The 21335-nt window shown below is 35.3% G+C and overlaps 1 protein-coding gene across 3 annotated transcripts in view; it reads left to right on the top strand.

The window, feature by feature from the left end:
• Positions 1-21335, top strand: part of SYT14 (synaptotagmin 14) — a 250430-nt gene that overhangs the window by 64461 nt on the left and 164634 nt on the right. For 2 of the 3 annotated variants that reach the window (XM_023640783.2, XM_023640782.2), the window contains exon 3: positions 17902-18066. In XM_023640783.2, the coding sequence (XP_023496551.1) occupies positions 17902-18066 (165 nt within the window). Of the gene's footprint in view, positions 1-17901; positions 18067-18594; positions 21139-21335 lie in introns of those variants that run through there. The other variant, XM_023640780.2, reaches the window with a different exon arrangement.

The raw sequence follows: 21335 nt of genomic DNA, 5'->3' as shown, positions 1-21335 counted from the left end.
CCTCTTTTTCTCAACCTCATGTTTTTAAGACTCATTTTGTTGCATATAGCTGGTTCATTCATTTCATGGCTGCGTAATATTCTGGTGTGTGAATATACCAAAATTCTTTTTTCATCTATTCTCCTGATCGTCAGATTTTTCCCAGTTTGTCTATAAGATTTCCAGTTGCTGTACTTTCCTATGAACACTAGGTATTGACAGACTCTTAAATTTTGGTCATTCTGGAGTAGTGATGTTGCATCCTGTTTTAATTTGCGTTTTACTCATTAATGAAGTTGAACGACTTTGTATATGTTTATTGACCATTTTTATTTCATCCCTTGTGATAAGACTAGTGAAGACTTTGTCTATTTTTTAATTGCTATATATGTATAGCAGTTACATATATATGTGTTTATATATATGTGGACATTCTTTATATATCTTAGACATGAGGTCTTTTTCCCTTATATGTGTTGCCAATATATCATCCCATTTTTTGGCTCGCGTGTACATTATATGATATCTGTTGATGACCAGAAATCCTAAATTTTAATATAGTCATATTTATCAATATTTTCCTTTGTAGTTTGTTCTTTATATGTCCTTAGTAAGAAATCTGTCTTTACCCTAGGATCGTGAAGTGAAGACAAGTCTTTGTACTTTTTTCTGAAAGACTTACTTACAAAAGCTTTTCACATTTGGATTTATAATCCATCTGGAATTGATTTGTTTGTAAATTCATCCCCCTCCTCCCGTTCCTGATTTTCCCAGCACAGTGTATTACAGAGATGTTTTTCTCTCCACCTCTATGCAACCATCTTTGTCATACACCAGAATTCATATGAGTCTGTCTATGGCCTATCTCTTCTGTGCTATTGGTCTGTTGTCTAGCTCTGTGCCAATACTACCTCATTTAATTATTCTAATTTTAAAGTAATTCTTCTATTTTTTCAAAATTCATTTTTTTCCTCATATAGGTCCTCTAGGCCCTAACAAAAGACAAGTTTTTGACTCCTAAAAGTGTGGCCGAGACATCAGACAGTGATGAACTCATCAAAGATAATGCTATTCTGGAAAGCTGCTTGCTGGCCATGCTTCTTAACTTGCTCCCTTTAAACTGTTACATTATACTCTTAAGCAGTGTTAAGATTTGTAGGTAAAATGTCTGTGAATTTTTTAAGCATAGGTTCCAAATTTTTTATGAAACAGTTATTGCTCATTCCTAAAAAAATATTTATTGAGTACTACCTAATTCTCTATCCTATGTTAGGCGCTAGGGAGGGAACTAGTGGCATGTTTGGAAGTCTCTGCCTCCATGGAGCTATCTTTTGGAGGCGCCAGACAAGTCAACTAGCAGTTTTGATCCATTGTGGTAAGTCCTATGAACGAGGCATGTTCAGGGCACCATGGGAGCATTATTTGGAGCCTCTTACCCGTCCTTCTAGGCTGGGAGGGCATCTGGAGGAGTCCACATCTGAGCAGGGTTCTGAAAGATAAGAGATTGGAATTGGCAAGGTCAAGTGAAAAGAGAAGGGAGGCAGAGAAGGGTAGTTCCATCAAGTATGTGGGAAAACCTCGATGGAAGAAGAACCAGGGCACCATGGGAGCATTATTTGGAGCCTCTTACCCGTCCTTCTAGGCTGGGAGGGCATCTGGAGGAGTCCACATCTGAGCAGGGTTCTGAAAGATAAGAGATTGGAATTGGCAAGGTCAAGTGAAAAGAGAAGGGAGGCAGAGAAGGGTAGTTCCATCAAGTATGTGGGAAAACCTCGATGGAAGAAGAACCTGGGACATATTGGAAACACTATAACACTTCTTATAAATTAACAACTGTCTTAGAAATTACCATTCCTGATTTATAGACAGTATCAGTGGTTTATCTTGGACAATTAGTAAAAGCTATTTGTAGTTTTTAAAGAACTTTGAGAGTCTCTGATTCCCTTCTTTTAACCATAACAGCCTATTTGTATATTAAAACATACAAAGGAATTACTATAGTATTATACACCCCTGTCCCCTTGATCTTTTCATCTTTCACTCTAAAAGATCTAGGGGATAATGTGTAAACTTCATTCATAATTGACTTGAGTCATGCATTGAACTAAAAGATAGTGACTTGTCCAAAGTAATATTCTAATAAGTATCAAAGTTAATTGACATGTGCTTTTCAGAAATATTTTCCTTCCTTCAGGAAGGTTTCGCTGCTATGAAGCTAAAGGCTAAGTGGAAGAGTATATGTCTTTATGTTTTGAGAGGAGCAAAAACATGGGAAATAACTTTCAAATGATTTAAAGAGGTTTGGCTGCCACATCTACTTGAATTTAGAGAAGACTGAAGGGGAGAGACTTAGTAAAGAGGGGAGAATATGAGACGGGAGGAGCTGATTCCCTCTCTTCAGCGTAGCGGCAGGGGTTGTAGTGGACTGAGCTGGCCTTTAGCTCTTCATTTGCACTAGCAAAGACTTCTCTGTCTAGCAGTCATTAAATATTGCCAGATCCTTACAAATATTTGTTAATACTTTTTTCTTTTACAAACTTAGTTTCATTGACAAATGGTGTTTTTTTAATTAATTTTTTTATTGAGGTATAATTGACATACTGTATTATATGAATTTCAGGTATACAAAATAGTCATTTGATATTTGTATATATTGCAAAACGATCATCACAGTAAGTCTAGTTAACGTCTGTCACCATACATAGTTACAGATTTTTTTGTTCTTGTGGTGAGAACTTTTAAGATTTACTGTCTTAGCAACTTTCAAATATACAGTATAAACTTATTAGCTGTAGTCACTGTGTTGTACATTACATTCCCTAGATTTATTTATTTTATGCCTGGAAGTTTATAACCCCCTGCCTCTGGCAACCACCAATCTATTCTCTATATTGCTGAGCTTGGTTTTTTGTTTTTTGTTTTCAGATTCCACAAATAAGTGAGATCATACAGCGTTTGCCTTTCTCTGTCTGACTTATTTCACTTAGCATAATGCCGTCAAGGTCCATCCATGTTGTTGCAAATGGCAAGATTTCATTCTTTTTTATGGCTGAATAATATTCCATTGTGTGTATGTGTATGTCTATATATCAAAATATCCTGCATTTTCTTTATCCATTCATCTGTCAATGGACCACTTAGGTTGTTTCTGACAAATGCTTTTTCTGTTTGTTTTCTTCTGCTTTTTGACTTATTCCTTATTGTGTAATAGTTTCCAAATCCATCCTTTACTTTTTTTTTAACTTTTCTAAGGTTACTAGATCTACTTTAGTATCTTTGTACAATTATAATTATCATATATCGTTGATAATTTATTTACCCATTTTGAAATTTTTCAAAATTTCTTTATGAATATGAACTGTCTAAATATCTTCATCACAATAACCTTAGCCATTTGGGACTTTAAAATAGGGTCGTCCTAGCCTTTCTGTCAAGCAAATTGTTAATCTCCAGCCTCTAAATCTTGTCTTCCTCTAGCCTTTCCTGAAAGCCTGTTTCAGTTCTTAATCCTCACAGGTGAATGGCATTTCTGTAATCAATGGCTATTGTTACAGATCGTTTTCTGTATATTCTAATCTTAGAGTCCTGCATTACCTGGTCTAACTGATCTGTGTGTACTAAAACCTTGGATAAACACCTTTTGCCATTAATTTCACCTTTAGCATAGGGCCTTTTAATATGTGTTCAGTGAATTTAATTGTTTCTCTCTGAACCTCTTTACTGGTCTCAGTTTTATTTTGAAATTGGAGAGAATGCTGCTTGAATAAGAATCTGATAGCATAATAGAAGCCTTAGTTTTCACCTGTGAGAGACTTTACACTGCTGATTTCTATCTGACTTCTGTTATACCATTATTTTTAATTTTTTCCTGACATATTTTACTAAGCCATCCTTTTCATTAACCTTTATCAGTGTTTGGCCCCTGCTGGGGTAGTAACTTGCAGTTATCCATATTGAACTTCATTTTGTTTTGATGTATTACTTTTTAAATATATTGAAGTCTCTTGTGTATCTTTCTTTCAATGAATTAGCAACCATGCCCAGCATAGTGTTCCTAGGACCTTCTACAAAATTAATGAACGTATTCTTAGTTCTTCCATTCAGGTTATTGGTAAAGGTATTAAGTACCAGTTTTATAGAGTCATTCTTTTTAAGTTGATTATGAGTCATTGAGTTTAGAATATAATCTTAGATCTTTTTGTGTATGTTCGTTCTGTGTGTCTATCTCAACACTCAGTCGCATATGCAACTATTTGCTGTTTCCTGACTTTAGGTTGCTGGACCCGAAAAAGAGACTGTTCAGCTAGGGAGAGAGTAACTCATACAGCCTTTTTAGCATCATACCTAGTCACCGATAAGGGCAAATGTGATAAACCAGAGAGACTGTCACAAGGCAAAAAAAGCAAAACTGGCTCTAGTACCAGTGTATGCCCGAGAGACATCCTGGGTGGTGTGGCCTACCGTGGAGGATTGTGGGCTTTCAGATCTTCATCTAGAATCTAGATCCGCTCTGTAAGTTTGGTGATTAAACTGAAATTTCATTTTAGAGAAAATTGTGATATTTGTTCAAGAAAGCTAGACATCATGTATGTTTTCCTCGTCTACATAACTGGTCATTCTTTCACAGAATGAAATTAATTATCTTGACATGTTTCCCTGTGACGTAAAAATTGCTCCTTAGTGTCACATACTTTTCTAGGTAATTGAAAGTTGGCATTTTGGTAACTTGTGCTAATATTTTCTCATGTAACTGTCACGGTTATTCTTTTTTCTTTTTTTTTAATGAGTAATTTTTTTTTTTTGAAGGAAGACTAGCCCTGAGCTAACATCTGCCAATCTTCCTCTTTTTGCTGAGGAGGACTGGCCCTGAGCTAACATCCATGCCCATCTTCCTCCACTTTATACATGGGACGCCTACCACAGCATGGCTTGCCAAGCTGTGCCATGTCCGCACCCGGGATTTGAACCTGAGAACCCCAGGCCGCTGAAGTGGAACATGTGCACTTAACCGCTGTGCCACCAGGCTGGCCCAAGTCACGGTTATTCTTCAAACAATAATAGCATTTGGCGTTTATCCCACAGTCTATATTTCACTTACTTGAATTATTAATATGATCTTTATAGAAGAGAGATCATTTGACAAATCATATGAATGGATTGCTACCTTTTTTATATGTTCACAAAATCAGTAATTTATGTTTTGTTAGATGACTGTGGTATAATGCCATGAATGGAAGTTCTTTGTCATGGGAAATACAATTGGAAATAATGGAGGAAGTAGGGAATACGAATTTTAAAAATGAATACAGGACCTTCTCTGTGTGTTTGTACATTTGCTGGTTTGTATATGTGAGACAGCCTAAAGGATAGGCTCCAGGAAGAACCTCTTTCTTCCAGCCTGTTCAGTTGATGTACCTGGCATGTCAGGTTAGCATCATTTCTTGCTTGGATTACTGCAGTTACTTTGTAAACTGTCTTTTACTAGTCATTCCCATCCTCATTTCTACACCAGAGTGATCTTATTTCCATGCTTAAAATACTTTATTGGGTCCCTATTGTTTTCAGGATAAAGTTCAAACTCCTTAACAATTTTAACAAGGTCTTTCATGATTTTGCCCTTGCTTACTATCCGGCTTTCTCTCTTGCCACTTTATACCTTTTATTCTGTTCCCTTAGTGTGTCCCAGGACCCCTGTGTTCGTGCCCTAGGTCTGCTCCACAGCTGTTTAACATGCACCTGGACACTGATGCCACAGCTGATTTGCATGTGTCTGCACCCCAAACACTGGTGCCGCCATGCATGTGTCTGGCATACCCCCATCCTTGACACTGGTACCACTGCTGTGCTCATGTGTACCCTAGTGCCAAGAAAGATGCCCTCAGCCACAACTTCCCTCCACTAGGGAAAAAGACAGCAGGAAGACCCCAGCAGCATTTTAAATTATCCAGACATAAAAGAAGAAAGAATGGAAAATAGTGAAGAAAGCTTATGGGATTTATGGGACACCATCAAGGGAACAATATAAAAAGCAAACTCTGACTACAAGAACACAAAGGGAGAGTTGAGTAAAAAGTAAAATTGTAGAGTTTTTATATGCAAAGTTATCAACTTAAAATAGATGATTATAATTACAAGATATTTTATGCAAGGCTCAAGATAACAACAAAGATAAAACCTGTAATAGATAGACAAAAGATGAAAAGGAGAAAAAGCAGGGGCTGGCCCTATGGGCGAGTGGTTAAGTTCACGCCCTCCGCTGCAGGCGGCCCAGTGTTTCGTTGGTTCAAATCCTGGGCACGGACATGGCACTGCTCATCAAACCACGCTGAGGCAGCATCCCACATGCCACAACTAGAAGGACCCACAACAAAGAATATACAACTATGTCCAGGGGGGCTTTGGGGAGAAAAAGGAAAAAATAAAATCTTTAAGCAAAAAAAAAAAGGAGAGAAAGCAAATTACTACAAAAAAAACTATCAGATAACAAAGGGAGACAGCAAGAGAGGAAGAGAGAGACAAAACCATCTGCATGACAGATGGAAAACTGCTAACAAAATGGCAATAGTAAGTCCTCACCTATCAGTAATTACTTTAAATGTAAATGGATTAAACTCACCAGTCAGAAGACATAACTGTGGGTCTGGCCTGGTGGTGCACCAGTTAAGTTTGCATGCTCCACTTCGGTGGCCCGAGGTTTGCCGGTTCAGATCCCTGGTGTGGACTTAACGCAGCACTTATCAAGCCATGCTGTGGCAGGCTCCCATATATAAAGGAGAGGAAGATGGGCATAGATGTTAGCTCAGGGCCACCCTTCCTCAGCAAAAGAAGAGAGGAGGATTGGCAGCAGATGTTAGCTCAGGGCTAATCTTCCGCAAAACAAACAAAAAAAAGACATAAAGTGGCTGAATGGATAAAAAAAAAAAACAAAAAAACCCCAAGATCCAGTAGTATGCTGTTGACAAGAGACTTGCTTTAGATTTAAAGACACACTTAGGCTGAAGCTGGAGAGATAGAAAAAGATATTTCATGCAAATGGTAACCAAGAGAAAGCAGGGGTGGCTATACTTATATCAGACAGAACAGACTTTAAGTCTAAAACTGTCTTGACACAAATGTCATTTTATAGTGAGAAAAGTGCCAGTTCAACAGAAAGAAATAATCATTATAAATATATACTCACCTAACATCAGAGCACCTAAATATATAAATAATGACAGATCTGAAGTTATAAATTGAGAGCAATACAATAATATTAGGAGACTCAGTACCCCACTTACAATAATGAGTAGAACATCCAGACAGAAAATCAATAAACAGCTGACTTGAACAACACTGTAACTATAGACCAAATGGACCTAACAGACATATACGAACACACTGTCCAACAGCAGAATAATCACATTCTTTGCAAGTGTACACAGAACATTCTCCAAAATAGATCACATAACAACAACAAATAAGGGGATTGACTCAGTAATCAAAAACCTCCCAACAAAGGAAAGGCCAAGACGAGATGGCTTCATGAGTGAATTCTACCAAAAATTCAAAGAATTAATACCAATCATTCTTAAATACTCATTTTGTGAGACCAGCATCCCCCTAGTACCAAACCAGACAAAGACACTTCAAGAAAAGAAAACTACAGGGACCAGCCCAGTGGCATAGTGGTTAAGTTTGCATGCTCTGCTTCAGTGGCCCAGGGTTCACGAGTTCAGATCCAGAGTGCACACCTACACACAGCTCATCAAGCCATGCTGTGGTGGCATCCTACATACAAAATAGAGGAAGATTGGCACAGATGTTAGCTCAGGGACAATCTTCCTTAAGCAAAAAGAGGAGGATTGGCAACAGATGTTAGCTCAGGGCTGATCTTCCTCACCAAAAAAAAAAAAAAATTACAAAAATTTTTTAAAAACGGAAAAGAAAACTGTAGGATAGTATCCCTGATGAATAAGATTAAAAAAAAATCCTCAATAAACTACTAGCAAACTGAACTCAACAGCATGTGAAAAGGATTCTACACCATCACCAAGTCGGATTTATCCCCAGCATGCAAGGATCGTTTAACATATGCAAGTTAACTATTGTAATACAATAAATAAAATGGAAGGAAAAACCCACATTATCGTCTCAATAGATGCAGAAAAAGCATTTAACAAAGTATCCATTTGTGATTAAAACTCTCAACAAAATAGGTATAGGAGGAATTTACCTCAATATAATGAAGGCCATATTTGAAAAGCCCATAGCTAACATCATAATCAGTGGGGCAAAACTGAAAGCTTTCCTGCTAAGATCCTGTACAAGGTACAAGGGAAGAATTCCTGACCTCACCACTTCTTTTCAGCATAGTACTGGAAGCCCTAGCCAAAGAAATTAGACAAGAAAAATAAAAGGCATTCAAATCGGAAAGGAAGAAGTAAAATGATCTCTGTTTGAAAATGACAGGATCATAATCATATATGTAGAAGACTCTAAAGACTCAACAACAGCAAAAAACTGTTAGAACTAATAAGTGAGTTCAGTAAGTTGCAGGATACAAAGTCAACATATGAAAATCAGTTGTGTTTCTGTACACAAGCGATGAAGTATCAAAAAGGAAATTAAGAAGAGAATCCTATTCATGATAGTAACAAAAAGAATAAAATACTTAGGAATAAACAACCAAAGAGCTGAAAGACTTGGACACTGAAAATGGAACATTGATGAAGGAAATTAAAGACACAGATAAATGTAAAGATATCCTGTGTTCATGAATTAGAAGAATTAATACTGTTAAAATGTCCATACTACCCAAAGTGACCTACAGATTCAGTGCAATCTCTATCATAATCCTGATGGTATTCTTTACAGAAATAGGAAAATCAATCCTAAAATTTGTATGGAATCACAAAAAGACCCCAAGTAGCCAAAGCAATTTGAGCCAGAAGAACAAAGCTGGAAACATCGCACTTCCTCATTTGAACATACATTGTAAAGCTGCAGTAAGCAAAACAGTGTAGTACTGGTAGAAGAAAAGACGTATAGACCAGTGGGAAGAATAGAGAGCCCAGAAATAAATCCATGCATCTATAGTCAGCATCTTCAACAGGGTGCCAAGAACATGCAGTGGAGAAAAAATAGTCTCTTCAGTCTGCAGAGCCACAGAAGAACGAAACTGGGCCCTTATCTCACACCATGTACCAAAATCAACTCAAAATGAATTAAAGACTTAAATGTAGACCTGACACCGTAAAACTACTAGGGGAAACTAAGGGGAAAAGCTTTTTGACATTGGCTGGGAGATGACTTTTTGGATATGACACCAAAAGCACAGGCAGTGAAAACAAAAATAGACAAGTGGGCTTGCATTAAACAAAAAAGCTTCTGCATAGCAAAGGAAACCATCAACAAAATGAAAAGGCAACCTATGGAATGGGGGAAAAAATTTGCAAATCATATATCTAATAAGAGGTTAGTAGCTAAAATATATAAGAAACTCAATAGCAAAAAAAGAAAAGACCCTCTTCAGAGATGGAGGAAGGATTGAATAGACATTTCTCGAAAGAAGACATATGAATGGCCAAGGAACGGGTACGTGAAATGGTGCTCAACTTCACTAATCATCCAGAAAATGCAAATGAAAGCCACAAGAAGATATCACTTCACACCTGTTAGAATGGCCTTTTTCAGAAAGACGAAAATGCATTGGGGAGGATGTGGAGAAAAAGGAACTTTTGTGGTACTGTTAGTGGCAATGTAAATTAGTACAGCCATTATGGAAGACAGTGTGAGGGGTTCTCAAAAAATTAAAAATAGAACCCCCTTATGGTTCAGCAATCTCGCTTCTGGGTGTGTATCCAAAGGAAGTGAAACTAAAGTCTCTAAGAGACACCTGCACTTCCATGTTTATGTCAGCATTATTTACAGTTGCCAAGATATGGAAACAACCTAAATGTCCTTCAGTGTCAACAGATGAATGGATAAATAAAATGTGGTGTATTTATGCAATGAAATAGTTTTCACCCTTAACAAAGAAAGAAATCCTGTCGTTTGCAACATTATAGATGAACCTGGAGGACATATGCTAAGTAAAATAAGCCAGATGCAGAAAGGCAAATACTGCATGACCCCACTCATATGTACAACCTAAAACAGAAACTCATGGAAGCAGAGAGTAGAATGGTGGTTGCCAGGGGGGAGGGGGAAATGGGAAAATGTTGGTTGAGGGGTACAAAATTTCATTTGTAGAAGATAAATCACTTCTGGAGATCTAATGCACAACGATGTGACTGAAATTAATGATACTGTATTGTATACTTGACATTTGCTAAGAATAGATCTTGTATTCTCACCTCACGCCAAAAAGATAACTGTGAAGTGATGGATGTGTTGATTAGCATGGTTGTGGCGATTATTTCAGTGTACACATATATCAAATCATCAGGTGTACCTTAAATGAATACCATTTTCAACCGTCAACTATACCTTGGTAGAGCTGGAAAAAATATATAAAACCAAAAACTTAGAAAAGAAAAGAACTAGTTGACATAATATTAAAATATAGGAGGAAGGTGGTGTCTCTCTAAAAGATTTGAAAGAAATTGGTTTTTTTTTTTTTTAGAATTTGACGGTTTAGAATTAAAGCCTGAAGTAAGCATATCTGAAACTGTTTTTGACATCACAAATTGGCTTTAACTAGAAGATTCTCCTGCAGTCATTGTTGGATTTTCAAAATCTAACTTACAGTAGCTCAATAAAGATCTTACTAAAAGGAAGAGCAAAGAATCATTGAAAAAAGTAAAGGAGAGGAAGAAGTGGCCTTATCTATAGTCTGTACCATTTATCACTCAGATAATTTTGGAGAAATTCATACAAATTGAATAGGCAGTGAAAACATTTCAGGCAACCCTAATTTGTTGTTCAAAAGAATGGCTATGCTTTGCTATAGGGGGATGTACCAGGAAAGTAAGTTTTTTTTTCATCTAAACTTCATTGAAATTGTAATTTTGAAGCCTCAATCAAGACTTGTCCTTGAAGAAAAATCTCTCCCAGAGGATGTTTGACAGAGCTTTTGTATTAAATAAGTATATTAAGTATTTTATTATCAAGTCTTAGTATTAAGCATAAGGTTTAAATATATTATGTATTTGGTGTTTCATACTTAGTAAATGGGTTTTTTCCCCTAAGATTTAGGATTTTTCATTGCTGTTATGATATTTAAATGAAATTTCAATTTATTACATGGTACTTATAGGAAATATCGGTTCAATCTGTTGATGGTTTGACATTTGAAACAAGTTGGGTAGCATCTATTTTATCAACTGTGTCAGGTTACTTTGTCCCAGGGCAGTGTTATTTCTAAGGCCTTAGTGTCCCACATCACTGCCATCTGTGCCTTCCCCTTTGTTGTCCCTTTAGGTTACTCAGTAGTCAATTACATCACTATGAGTAAATCTTTTTTTTGCTAATTGTTTTGTATAAAATCTGGAGTTAATAGTTATGTGTTATTATCTTCCTTTCTTGGATTTATATGTTGTCTTCCAAGTTTTGCATTGTTTGTATCGTAATATAAAAATTTCAAGGGAGATTTATTTGTGGAAGTAACTTAAGATGTTACAAATGGAAATTTAAACATATCCAATTAATCTTTTATCTTCCTAGATTGTTTCTTGGAATCACTGGTAGATTCTGTATTTATGTCCAAACCAGAGCAAACAAATTGTGAAATTCTTTCATTAGAATATTGAAAAAAATATTTAGAGCTTATTAAATAGAAAGCAAATATTCCTTTTAAAATGAAAGTTGACTTCTTCTATAGTTCACATTTTGGTTAAAAGATGGAATTGCATCTATTAAATGAATTATTAAAGTCTCCATGACATGTACTTAGAGGACTAGTGTTTCCTGGCCAGCAGAGCAAATCAGCACTACAGACCTTATCATGCAAATTGTAAGTTGTTTCTTTTTATTCTTTTTTTTTTAAAAGAATTATAAGATGCATAGGTGCTTTTTGTTTAATTTTGCATTTAAAACATAATGGATAGAAAAGTTTTGTAAAATTTATTTTATAATTTATAATTAATTTGTTTTGATATAAATAAATTTTATTTAGAGAAGAGTATTGTACAAATAAGTTAATATTGAAAATATTAACTTAATAAATATCTTTCTTATATTTATTTTTATGTATATCCTAGTATTTTTCTCATAAACTTTACATAGAAAATGTTCTTTTGTGACAAAATGGAAAGTAGAATTTAAGTAAATTCTGCAATACTTTCAACGTGAAAATACTTTCAGTACTTTCCAAATGGATTTGCTCTTGCTTTTACTTGATAAGACTAGAATTTTATCATTTTCTTTCTATGACCAATTTATCTATAGAAAGTAAAAGCAATTTTACCACTATTATTGAAGCTTGAATATTGACAAAAGTGGTATTTTTAAAAAGTGAATTTTTGTAAATACATATATTCATTTCTAAATATAGAATGAAGATAACTTCTAAAGCCAGTTCAGTATATCTAACATAAATAATCATTAATCTTGGACAAGCTAACCTTCCTGTATTTTCTGGTGAGATATTATTTCTTGTACTTTTTTACTTTGCAGTATAGTCCTTAGATTCTTCATAGGATCATAGAGCTCGCAGAGACCTTATTTATATTTTTATTGAGCGTTGCTAATGAATATCAAGCTTATTCATAGAATACTTTTAGTATTTAAATTTTTATTAACTTTTCAAATATGTCATATAATGTAAGGATGGTAGCATTCCTTAGTTTACAGCATAGTTCTAAAATTAATTTTAGAATGTTTTCAAAAGTATCTTGAATAGGAAATACTATGATTCCATATTTTAACTCATATATTTATTTTGAGAAAGCTGAAATCAGTGGTATTTTTAACATTTTTAGAAACTAAACCATAAAATAGTTTCTCATAATATATGTCGTAAGCTATGTTATCTTGATGATGTGGCTTTTCCTTATTTTTTATATTGTAGATTGGCATATAAGGAAGCAGTGTTGATTGGTGTTTAAGACCATGGGCTCTGGAGTCAGAATGTCTGGGTTCAAATCCAGGTTCTACCATTTCCTAGATTTATGACCTTGGACAAGTTAATTACTCTCTGGGCCTCAGTTTACTAATCTAAAGACTAAGATACTGTGTAGTTCTTACCTATCCTAAAGTTGTTTTGAGCATTGAATTTTAAAATGAAAGAGATTACAGATTACAACAGTGCCTGGCAAATAGGAAGCAATGGAGATGAGTGTTTAATATTTTGAGTGCAGGAGTCAGTGTGCCTTTATTCAAATCAAGATTCTGTCACTCAATAATAATTTTAAGATCTTGAGGATTCTACGTGCTCTTTCTCAGCCTCAACACTCATATCTGTGAACCTGGGTTGTAGTAAGGATTCGTTAGATAATGCTTGTAGTGCATTTAAAACAGCCCCTAGCAAATTATAGGGGCTCGTTAAGTGTTGATATTGTTAATTTTGTTATTAGTTGGTCTTGGTTTTATTGTTTACCGTATTAAAATTTTACAAATTTGCATTATGGGAAAATAGTGCATTAGTGAATTTTGAGTTATTGACTAACTCAAATTTGATTCAGCAAATTTAATTCTTCAAATGTATAATGTTAACCTAAATTTAATTAACTGTGTGCTATTAAATAGAGATTTTGAAAGTTCTCCTTAAGAGGTAATATGCATTTTTAAATAGCATTTACTTGGCTACAGTGGATGATCTAGAATGTTGGAAAAGAGTAGGTTTATGTATAGATAAATTAACCATAACCTAAGACATATGTATGCAGAATGGTTTTATAAGCAGATTCATAGTGTAAATAAGATTTTAGGAGTAAATTTCGTCTTATACTCAATGAAAATATATTTTGTGTTAGTGAGATCTGAGTTAGTGTAATTTAATTTTTTGGCGGTGTATGACATTTATGTCTTTAGGTTAATTTCAGTGGATTTTTCTATTGCAGTTTTATGCATAGGTGAGATTGAGCAAATGTTTTTGTACTTAGAACTCTGACTGGCCAACTTCTAGTTATCACATCATTTCAAATAATATATGTCATTTGAATTCTGAGATAAGGACGAAACATAGAAGTCTGAACCTTTTAAATATTTTATATTAGAAAATAATGGTATTTATTTCTTGCTTTCAACCATATTACCATTTTAAAATTTTAAATACATAAAGTATTTTCAGTGAATGTAGAAAGTGGACATTTAGTCAGGCAATGGATAAAAGGGAGTTGTATGAGTAGTATATTTACATCAGGCATCCTTCACCTTTTCCTGGTGGCGGAAGATCTTTTTAAAAAATTTATCTAAATTCACAGTGTATATTTATCTAAGAATTTGTAAAGGTAGGAGATTTACCAGATTTGCCAGTTTGGTTTGTATTGTCAGTGAAGTCTTTCACATGGAATAGGATAAGCAAAAGGAAAAACTCCCAAATCTTTTATAGCTGACCTGACCTTCATCAGAGCACCACACTAACACTTCCCTCTCTTTACGAGGCATCCACACTGACATGTCTGCTGACTGTCCTAATGTAAGAACACAAAAACTAAACTCATTATCTCTCTCCTTCTACTTCTCTCTTAGCCCCCATACCCTAAACCATATGCCTTTCCTCATATTTTTCCATTTTGGTTAATGACGTTACTATTTACCCATTCACTCAAGCTGGAAACGTGAGAATTATCTTCAGCTTCTCTTTATCTTCATCCTGTTGATGAGGATCTAATCTGTTAGCAATTTTCCTTGAACAAATTCACTCCTCTTCTCTGCCACCACTGCTGCTGCCTAGTTTAAGAGCTCCTCGTAGTTTGTCACCATTTACTCCCTACTACATTCCAGTTTTCTCATTGTTTGTAGCAATATGGTTCGACACGTACAAAATCTTTAGGATGGTTTTGAAGGTTCTTTGATGGTTTGGACCTTGCTTTCATCTCCAGTCACAGCTCCTCTGGTATGTTCTTGATCTTTCCTGAACACTCATTCATTCATTCATTCATTTACAAAGGTTTATATTATGTCAACTACATGGCATTGTGATGGCTGCTTTGAGGATACAGAAGTAAATAAGACAGCCATGACTGTTGCCAGTTAGTGCTTCTAGAATGCCGTGCACATTGTTTCTGTGTCTTAGACCATGCTCTTTCATCTGCCCTTTTACTGTTTAACAGTTTCTATTAATCTTACATACCCTCAAGTGTCATCTCCTTTCTGAAGTGTTTGTAACTTCCCCAGATAGTATTTCTCTTTTGTGTTCCAGTAATACTTTATAGTCGTATGTCTATTATACTACTTACTGTATTATACTTATTTATATAGTTGTTCTTTTTTTTTTTGAGGAAGACTGGCCCTGAGCTAACATCTGTGCCCATCTTCCTCTACTTTATAGGTGGTATGCCTGCCACAGTATTGCTTGACAAGTGGTGCATAGGTCCGCACCCGGGATCAAAACCGGCAAACCCTGGGCCGCTGAAGCAGACCATGCGAACTTAACTGCTGTGCCCCCGGGCTGGCCCTATAGTTGTCCTTTCCCCTGGCTTAAATTTTAAAATGGGAAGGAAGAAGATGAAAGAGGAACACAGAAATAAAGATTGAGGCAAGGTATAGGAAGAGGCAAGAAGAGAAGGAGAGAAGGAAAACAGGAAAAGCAGTGTGAGCACTAGTTAAAAACACAGATGGAGTCAGACAGGGTCTGAATCCTGATCTTCTGCTTGCTAGCTGGGCACATAGTTTAATATCTCCATATCTCACTTTATAATGGAGGTGATAATAGGATAATTGTGAAGCTTAAAGGAGTTAATATATATCAAGTATGTAAAACAGTGAATAGCACATAATTTGGCCATATCTGTTTGTTGCTATTTTATTAGCAATAACTACCTTTCTTAAGTGAGGTGAGCGATATCTTCTCTCTCATGTAGTCTTCTAAGAGATGGGAAATTTTCAGACTGCTTATTATCTAATCCCGCGTGTTCACTTAAGACATCAAGTTGCCAAGTGTGTTTTGGGCCTGGGCTAAAAGGGGAGCTCCTATACATATTTGCTATTTAGAGTGAAATACTGAATATAAGTCTATTGAGCATTTTGTCTCTTCATACCAGATTCTGTCCTGCTTCTGCCTTTCCTAGCTATTAGAAATGCTGATCATAATTCTTCTGTTTTCATTTTTAACTCATCCTTCAGGCTTGATTCACAGCACTGTTTTTATGTCATACGTCTTAGATTCTTTTATTAAAATATCGTTCTCTTTCCTGACTATTCTCCATCCTGAGAATGAGACAGGCAGGGCTGATGTCTGGGTGTAACTTCCTGGTTTGAGTAGCAGGATCTGTTCCTCAGGACCAGCCTGATAGCCAGATAGCACTTCAACCATTCCTGCCACCTCCCGCCTCACTCTCATTGCCCCTCCCTTGCAGTATCACTCTCTGCTCCATCCTCTTCCACGATACTGTTGACCCAGCTTTGAATAGACTATTATGTCATCACTTCTACACATGGGATGCCTGGCTTTCACAAGTAATGAAAAGGTGGGAGATTAAAGCTCTCATCTTTGGCTGGTTGGTGACTTAATTTTACACAAGTGAATTAGATGCTGATTGCCATGGCTCTTCGGATTAAAGAAAAAATCTTGGAGGAGATATTTTAGTTGCTTCTTGAGGTGGAGGAAGAAAGAGTAGGTTGTAGATTGTAGAGGATATTTGCGGTTTAGGATTCATTCTCAACTAGTACTTGAGTATTATATGTAAGACACCGGGGATACAAAAATGTAGTTCCTGTTTAACTCCAAATGACTGACATAGTGACAAATAATGCAAACATTGACAGGACAGAGAGATTGCTGAGGATTGGAGAAGTTGAGAAGATTTTCTCTGTTCTCACTCTACAAAATCTCCGTAGATGATTTCATGTATTCCCTTGAGATCAGATTCTCTTGAGAATCTGGTGGTTCATCATAACAAAGTTTCATTGAGTTTCTGGAATATATGGCGATCTGTCTCTAGACCTTTGCACATGTGCTTTCTTCTGCCTGAAATAGTGTGAATTCAGCTAATTCTTACTAATTCTTAAAATATAATCATAGAGGCCATAACTTTCAGAAAAGCTTATTTGATCCTTCAGCGCTATGATTGTTTCTATGAATCTCATAAATCCTGTTCTTCCCCAGTCATAGCCTTTATTACACCACATTGTAAATGCCTTCCCCAGACTGTTATGGAAGACAGGAACTGTGTATGATAATACCTGGTGTATAGCTCCTGCACCAAAAATGTCTGTTGGTTTAGTGAATGAGTGGGATATGGTAGAAAGGAGACTTGGTCATTCCAAGCAAGGGGATGAGGATGAACAAAAACAAGGTGTGTAGTAATGCATACAGATGGTTCTGAGACAATGAGTGGAACCGTTTGATTGGAGTGTAATACCGAAAAGAGGCTGGAGCTTTGAATGCCAGGTTAAGACGGCCAGAGTTTATTTAATGAAAAAGGGCCATTGAAGCTTTTAGAGGTAAGAATAACAATGTATGTTCTCACAAATATGTTTAAGTAATATACCTGTGCATGGGAAATAATTTTTTCTAATTCTTGTGTTCAAGTTTTTGTAGTACTCTTCAATGGACTAAACGTATAACCATCTTATTTTGTAGACTTCTTTTTTTTAAGATTGTTTCAATCTAGTTTATAGGGAAACTTTTAGAAGATTTGAATAAATACTGTTGAATGAATTGAACAACTCATTAAAGCATGCAGTTTGTTTTTCTTGTAAATGAAACTGTTGTAAACTATGCCGATTTAGAAATATAATTCAAATAAGGCAATAATCTAACGTATGTATTTGGGTTTCCTTCTTATTTGTAGCTTAAAGAAGAATAAATGCTTACAGCTGTGACTTTTTTTTCTCCAGTATCTCCAGAGGCAGTTGGATTTTTGTCAGCTGTTGGGGTGTTTATTATCTTGATGCTGCTCCTTTTTCTCTATATTAATAAGAAGTTCTGTTTTGAAAATGTTGGCGGGTTTCCAGATCTTGGTTCAGGATACAGTACAAGGAAGAATTCACAAGATAAAATTTGTAAGTATCATACTGCTTATCTTATTCTTTTTATCTGTACTGTTCTATTCTATTATTTTTTTAAATATATACAGTAAAAATGGTTTTGACATTGTAAACTAACAGTTGAGCCACTATTCTATGAGCGTAAAAGATCTAAGTAAACTATGTTCAATTTTCTTTCTGTTGCCCATGAATTGCTAATAAATTGCATAAAGATGAATTGTATACTGTCACAGAATGACATTTTTCTTTTTCTTTTTCATATATAGGGCATGCTTTTGAGCCTGTCGTATAAGCAGATATGCTTTAGGAAGGAAGTATCTTGTTGCTTTATATAGCTTAAATCCGTTGTCTCTCTCGAGGCCTTTCTTTAAGTGTCCCTGGAAGGCTTTTGAAAGTATTCACCCTTCTTCTTTACCTGCTGTTGAATTCTCACCTGATGGATAATTTCATTGTTTGGAGAAGGTGTTTTTTCCCCGCTAGTAACTGAGTGTATAGCTATAGTCTGGTTATAAAAATGAGTGTTCCTCTCCCTCCCTTGGTACTGTAGGCATTATATCACTTATTATTACTGGATACTAGGAAAGATGAGGGCTGTGATACTGTTCTTTCTCTTATGTGGAAATTTTCCTTGGAGTTATTTTGTTAAATTATTATAAGAGTTTTTTATTTGCTACTTCCAAAGACCGGCTTATGTAAATGCTGGCAGGAGCAAGCTGAGAATTATAAACGCTAGGTGTTAATTTAGAATTATTTTGAGGAACAAGAGCAGAGACTCCTTGCTTTTCTTGTCTATGTACATGTGTTGGAGAGATGTCTTTCTCTTACTTCTGATAACTTAAGAAGTGATATCCTCATTGTTTATAAAAATCTATTCATTGTTGAATTACATCTGTGACTTTTGCATTGGGAAACGATAGTACTTTGTGTGGTTTTTGATTTGATTAAGTTTAATGTTTCTTGTACTTCAGCCCCACTTTTTGGTCTTTTGTGTAGAATGAACTGGTTAAAGATATCGCTTTAGCAGCCTTCAGTAATTCTCTGGTTCAGCATTTGTGGTTTTTCTTTGGTCTAATGACCCCTTACACTCTTAAAAATGATTGGGGACCCCACAGAGCTTTTGTTTATGTGAGTTATAGCTATTGATATGTACCATATTAGAAATTAAAATTTTAAAATATTGTTTATCAATTTATTTTTTGAAAACCAACAGTAAGCCTGTTAATATAAATCACATTTTTTAATTTTAAAAAACCATATATTTTCTAAAACCAAAAAAAATAGTTTCATGAGAAGAATAACATTGTTTTACGTATTTTGCAAATCTCTTTAATGACTGGCATAAAAGAAAGACACAACCAGATTCTCAGATCTGCTTCTGCATTCGTTCTGTCATGTAGCCTCTGGAAAATGCCAGTGTTCATTTGTGAGCAAATGAAAGTGAAAAAGTTAAATATTCCCTTACTATTATTATAAAAATAGTTTGACCTTGGGATCCATTGGAAAGGTCTCGGGGACCTTCTTAATTTTTCTGAGCCTTGTTTTTCTTTTACTTATTAAATAGGAATAATAATATTTACCTCCTAGAGTTACTGTAAGATCAAGTAAGATAAAATTTGTAAATCGCAATGCCCAGCATGTAGTAGCCACTCAGATGTTCACCCTCTGCTCTCCCGTATTCTAACCTCTGTGCAAAATTGTTTAGATATTTTCCCCTTAACGTTTTTCTTAATTTGTGATATTAATAGTTTGTTTGTAAGGTAAGATAGTTCCCCTACATAGACTATTAATAAATAAATTAAAAGTGCATAGTAAAAATCATTTTTATACTTCTTCTTGCAGGTATAGAATAAAAAATCAGTAGTATTTGAGGGGAAAATATTGTCTTGCTGCTGTTATGGTAGCTATGGAATGGGAAAAAGTGTCATTACATTTAAACCAAGTGGTTTGATTTTTTTTTTTTCCGGAAGAGTCTTTGCTTCAACATATTTCTTCCAAGTACATAATGCATTTACAGAAAGAGTAAAAGGCACAATGTGAAATACTAATATTGAGCTGATGAGTAGCAACATTTAGGTAAATATTAAATTCAAATTCAAAAGTGGTTGATATTTTGAGAAGAGAAAATTCCGTTATTGCACTTTTTAGGAACAAGGAAGTAGAAAATGGCATTTTTCAAAAATTTTCAGCAGAATCTACCTTCAGTGTCCTCTCTGGTAGACACAATCAGTAATGCCGTAGAAGATTTGACCACTGCTGTTGGGGAAGTCAGCTATGCTTTAACTGACTCAGTTGCTGAACAGGTAACAAGTATGATCAATGGCTTTCGCCCAGAAGAGGAAAGCTCTGCAGCAGTAGAAGCTGGAGAGATGTCTAAACCAGAAAATGCCATGTTACCAGAAGTTTCCAAAAACCCTAATTGTCAGAAAACGCAATCCAATTTAGAGCACCGAGCAAATCAAGTAAGTTGTTATAATGCTTCAGTTTCACGAGAGCAAGATCAAGGAATGAATGAAGAAAGAATATTTAAACATATTAATGGTAGGCAACAGACTCTATCAAAATATCAAGAAACCGATAATGCTGGTGATTCTTTGAAAGACCACATGAGCGGTGGTAGGATATCAGTTATCAAGCAGAATGCAAGGGCTGGATCTACTTGTCAAGATCTTGAACGTACTGACAGATCTAAAGAAATTGGATTAGGAATTTCCAATAATGGTAGGAATGATTTGAAGGAGGTAAGAGATCGAGAAATGAAAGAAAATCATTTAAAGAAAGCTGAGAAACATGTTAAAAGTAAAGGATCCAAAGGGAATGAATGTTCAGGAAATGAATATTCTCCAAAAGATATTTTGGCAAGCAATAGACATATGATACGGAAATCCATTAAGAAAGAAGATACACATCCAGCACCAGCAACTAATTCTAAAGATAAGTTACATGGAAAAATCAAAGAACAAATGAATCCAACAAAATACTACAACATAAAAGGAGACATAAAAACAAAGAAAAATGAAGCCACTTCTGCCAAGAAAGGAGAAGCAAAGAGTAAGGATGAAAAATATTCTAAGATAATACCAGAAAAAGGTGAGGTCTCCTAATGTGAGTTTGAGTGATGAAATTTTTTCTTGATTTTTCAAATTAGGAAAGCATCATCCAAATTTCTGATCTTTCCTCTACGTCTGTATATCTAACTTAAGACTTTCTTGAATCCTCTTACTAGGAGACGTCTTTATAGTCCTTCAGTTTATTCTTATAAGCACTTCAAGAACATTCATGTGATT

This window comes from Equus caballus, chromosome 5 (assembly GCF_041296265.1).
Source record: "Equus caballus isolate H_3958 breed thoroughbred chromosome 5, TB-T2T, whole genome shotgun sequence".
Classification (NCBI taxonomy): domain Eukaryota; kingdom Metazoa; phylum Chordata; class Mammalia; order Perissodactyla; family Equidae; genus Equus; species Equus caballus.
Note: the sequence above shows the minus strand (reverse complement) of the source record. Positions and strands in the feature narration are given on the sequence as shown.